Raw genomic sequence first — 5,000 nt, 5'->3', positions numbered from 1 at the left:
GTGTGCATAACATTTGGGTATGTGTGTGTGTTAGTGTGTGTGTTTGTGTGCGCACGCATGCATGTTTCAGAGAAAGATGTTTGGAGTGAGAGACAGCCATTAAAGCAGGGAAGAGAAAGGAAAAAAATAAGTGTGTGTGTGTGAGTGTGTGGGTCTGTTTGTGCATGGAGGTTTCGCCCAATGAGGCGTTTTGCTCTAATTATAACCATCCCACCATCCCTGCACCCCTCCCCCACTCTGCCTTCTCTCTCTCTTCCCTCTCTCTCTCTCTCTCTTTTTTCTCTCTCTCTGTCCCTCTCTCTCTCTCCCTTGGCCCAGCCTGGGCTCCTGCTCCCGAGTCGCTGTGGGCTCTGTGGAAGCACTAATCCCAGACCTGCTCACACTGCCCTACTCTCTCACACACACACACACACACTCTCTCTCTCTCTCTCATACATACACACACACACACACACACACATACACTCTGCCTCGCTTGCATGCTCGTTCCAACTGCCCCCCCCCCCCCCCCCCCCAAATAAAAACCTGTTACAATAGCCTCAGCAGTCCACCCCCTCCCAGATCCCCACCCTCCTCTCCCGACTTGATAGAGCGAGTATCACTCCACTGCATGCGCCGTGCCTGCGGTTGCCAGTGTCTGCTAAATAGCTGGAGTGTTGGGAAATGTCGGCCATGCCGGCTCTGGCTCTGGCTCTGCTGTGCTGTCGGAGCCTCCCACTATTTGTGTAGGATGTGTGCTGCTGATGGAGTCGCACAGTGGAGTACGGCTTAATCCTCTGTCTTGTGTGTCAGTAGCTGAAGTGGCGGTGGTTCAGTCCCCCCCCCCCCCCCCCTGATAAATCAGTCACATTCCTGCCTTTGCACTGGTTGTCAGTTCATCGTTTTTTGGTTTCCACCGGATTTAGCTGTAATGTGAAAAGCATTTTGTTTTTGTCTTTGTCTGGGTTTTCTCTCGGATAAGTCTCACGTTTGCACACGAATGCACAGACATGGGTAGATACGGGTAAAAAAATCATTATGTATCCGTCTAATGCTCACGGATTGCACATTGTGAAATGTGAACACACACACATGCACATACGCGCACACACACACACGCACACGCACACACATTCCTGTGACCTATCTGATTCACCCAGTTGCCCGTGTGCAAGCTTGTTTTAATGGCCGGGCTTTGCGTTCACATGTAGCACGCTGCAGCACACACACACACACACACACACACACACACACACACACACACACACACACACACACACACACACACACACACACACACACACACACACACACACACACACACACACACACACACACACACACACACACACACACACACACACACACACACACACACACATCTGAACAGCGTCATCGGTATTGATAGAGCCCCAAGGCTGTGTTTTCTCTCCCAAGATCAGCTCATGCTGCTCCAGCAGATCGCATACCATAAGGGGAAGCCAGGTTCATTGTCCCAGGAGTGGCCATTTTGAAAAGGAAGACTGGCATGCACTGTGACATTCTGGTCATTGAAGAGGAAGTGGCAGTAAGGTGGATTGTCAGTAGCTGTGTTCTATTTATCAAATGGTGTCGGTTACAGTGGCCAAGGTTAGATCTGTTTCTTGCCACTATCTGAAGGGAAATTACACACACTCAGGGTCACATCAGCCTGTGTAAACTTCTGTGTTTATCCAGTCAAAAATCTGACATTGACGTGCAGGGAGGGAGGAAAAAAAACACACACACACACACACACACACACAAACTCTACCTCTCTCTATCTCTTTCTCTCTCTCACACACATACACTCTCTTTTTTTTTCTCTCTCTCTCACACACATACACACACTCTCACACTCTCACACACGCACACACACACACACACACACACGCACACACGCACACTCTCTCTCTCATGCATACACTCTCTCACACACACACTCACACACACACACACACACACACACACACACATGATCGAGCACACAGTGTAAGCCCCAGGTGGTGATGGTGGTGTGAGATAGTGCTTCAGCGTGTCGCTTGCTATCGTGGAGAGGTGATGGCAGTTGGTTTAGGAACAATTTGAGGTGCAAACGTTCACAGTGTGGTCAAAGCTGCAGGCTTTGTTGTGACACCAGAGATCTAAAGAACCCTTCATCAGCTGAGGAGTTCATATTTTTGCTACTTCATGTAGTGGTTGGGCAAGTGAATTCAGTGCCTTCAAATGGCAGAGAAAGAATTCAGAATTCAAAACGCGTTGCTGATTTGTTTTCTTTGGATTACGTACTTGTCTAAGATGTCTTCGTACGGAATTTGGCCATTTGGAGGAAGTTCTTTTGTTTTGTGGGGTTTTGAAAACAATAATGCACTTTTTAACATGAATGCACTTAATTTGTGTGTTCTAAATCTTTCATATAGATGAATGTCACACTCACTCACACACTCACACACTCACACACACACACACACACACACACACACACACACACACACACACACACACACACACACACACACACACACACACACACACACACACACACACACACACACACACACGCGCGCGTGCACACACACACACACACACACACACACACACACACATGCGCGCACACACACGCACACACACAGACACATGCGCACCCATACACATATGCGCGTACACACACACAGGCGCGCACACACACACAAACACACACACACACACACACATGCGCGTGTGCACACACACACAAACACACACACACACACACACACACACACACACACACACACACACACACACACATGCGATCTCTTACTCATCCCTGCGTGCCGTGTGTGTCGTGTCGTCCCCTGCAGGATGGACCGGATGAGTGAGGAGGCGCTGCGGCTCAACCTGCTGAAGCGCGGACTGGACGCCGCCGCCGCCGCCGCCGCCGGACACGAGCGCGCCCAGGACGAGCTGCTGGCCAAGCGGCTCAAGGTCGAAGGTCACGAGGCCATGGAGCGCCTCAAGATGCTGGCCCTGCTCAAGCGCAAGGACCTGGGCGGCCTGGAGGGGGTCGGCGGGGCGTCCGGCGGCCTGCTGGACCTGAAGGGGCCGTCCTCGGCCAGCGCCCACGGAGCCATGTCCTACGCCGCCTACGAGGAGAAGATGAACGGCAGCCTGCGCGGCGCCGCCATGCCCCACGGCCTCATGGGAAAGCCCGGCAAGGAGAACATGGGCGACGAACCCGTGGATATGAGCGCCAAGAGGAGGTGAGTGTGTGTGTGTGTGTGTGTGTGTGTGTGTGTGTGTGTGTGTGTATATGAGCGCCAAGAGGAGGTGGGTGATGCAAGATGGATGGATAGATAGATAGATAGATAGGTATACTTTATTAATCCCCAAGGGGAAATGACAAGGGTGATGTAGACATGATGTCACCTATGTGTTTAGGGTTAGTGTATAGGGTGTGTGTGTGTGTGTATTAGGGTGTGTATAATAGTGCATTTAATTGAGTGCAGAGAGGAGGTGTGTGATGCAAGGGTGATGTAGCCATTATGTCACCCATGTGTTTAGTGTTTCCATAGGTTCTGCATGTATGGGGTGTCATGATGTTATCCATGGCGTTATAACAGTATCTATGCATGGGTTATGTATACACATTTACAGTATATGTATTAGATTGTGTCTATGACTTAGTTTATTTCATGGTCAACACAGAAGTGAGGTGATTCAATCTAACATTACTTAGTTGTGATGTTGGCTACATGGGCTGTATGTAATTAAAGAGTGTTTATTAGCACTGTCATCACTTGCATCCATCTCCATCCAATAAGATGAGTTCATGCGTGGACATGTCATCTCAACAATATCTCATCATATTCCAGATTCTGATGAACACCACGTTATACGGTGTCATTAATGTAGTATTTGGTGTAAAATGTGGTGTTGGAGAAAGCCAGCTGATCATGTGTGCATGTGCTTCCTATTGTCTGTGTCTGTAAACTCACACTGTTCTGTACTGTACTGTTTATTGAAGCGTTTGATGAATCCAAATGTAATGTAAACACTCAATCGATAGCTTCTTTTTTTTCATATGAAGATGCCGCTGTATCCATTTCACTATGGGTCCCAGAATCAATAGGGAGAGAAATAAGATTCACTGACCGCAACACCTTTTCCGCCCCCACAGTGACCTGGATCGAGAGCGGGAGCGGGACAGAGACCGCGAGCGAGAGCGTGAGCGCGAGCGAGACCGAGACCGAGAGAGGGAACGCGAGCGGCACACCCCCTCCCCTGATGTCATCGTTCTGTCGGACAACGAGGCCTCCAGCCCCAAGGCCACCTCCCGCGGGGAGGACCGGCTGAAGAGCGCCAACCTGGACATGTTCAAGGTGCAGAGAGAGAGAGTGGAAGAGTGAGAGTGTGAGGGAGTGAGGGAGTGAGACTGAGAGAGAGAGAGAGAGACAGAGAGAGTGGAAGAATGAGAGCGTGAGAGTGTGAGGGAGTGAGACTGAGAGAGAGGGAGACAGAGGGAGACAGAGGGAGACAGAGGGAGACAGAGAGAGACAGAGAGAGACAGAGAGAGAGACAGAGACAGACAGAGTGAGAGAGAGAGAGAGAGAGAGACAGAGAGAGACAGCGAGAGACAGACAGAGTGAGACAGAGAGAGAGAGAGAGAGAGAGACAGAGAGATTGACAGACATAGACATACACATATAGTAAACAAATCTGGACGTGTTCAAGGTGAAGAGAGAGACAGAGAGACATACACACATAGGATCAGATGACAGAGTTGTACAACATGAGCAAATTGAATAGTTGAAGCTAGTGATGCTGCCAGTGATGCTGCCAGGGTTTGGTCTTTGATGGCCGGCCCCTGAACACACTAACTAGATGCTCTTGGCAGAATGAGATGCCAGTTATTGATGTCAGTGGCGCCAAGATCAGCATGCCTTTCAAACAAATTACCTCTTGTGAAGGCATTGTGGTCATATAGTCCACATCAGTTACATTTATTAAAAAGTCAAACGGCC

The 5,000-nt window shown here is 49.7% G+C and overlaps 1 protein-coding gene across 6 annotated transcripts in view; it reads left to right on the top strand.

The window, feature by feature from the left end:
* LOC134082523 (transcriptional repressor p66-beta-like) overlaps nt 1-5,000 on the top strand; it is a 27,283-nt gene that overhangs the window by 10,129 nt on the left and 12,154 nt on the right. For all 6 annotated transcript variants that reach the window (XM_062538287.1, XM_062538290.1, XM_062538286.1 and 3 more), the window contains exons 2-3: nt 2,841-3,239; nt 4,157-4,358. In XM_062538287.1, coding sequence (XP_062394271.1) covers nt 2,842-3,239; nt 4,157-4,358 — 600 coding nt within the window. In that variant the 5' untranslated portion in view covers nt 2,841. The remainder of the gene's footprint in view (nt 1-2,840; nt 3,240-4,156; nt 4,359-5,000) is intronic.

This window comes from Sardina pilchardus, chromosome 6 (genome assembly GCF_963854185.1).
Source record: "Sardina pilchardus chromosome 6, fSarPil1.1, whole genome shotgun sequence".
Classification (NCBI taxonomy): domain Eukaryota; kingdom Metazoa; phylum Chordata; class Actinopteri; order Clupeiformes; family Clupeidae; genus Sardina; species Sardina pilchardus.
This window is presented reverse-complemented; position numbering and strand designations above follow the sequence as displayed.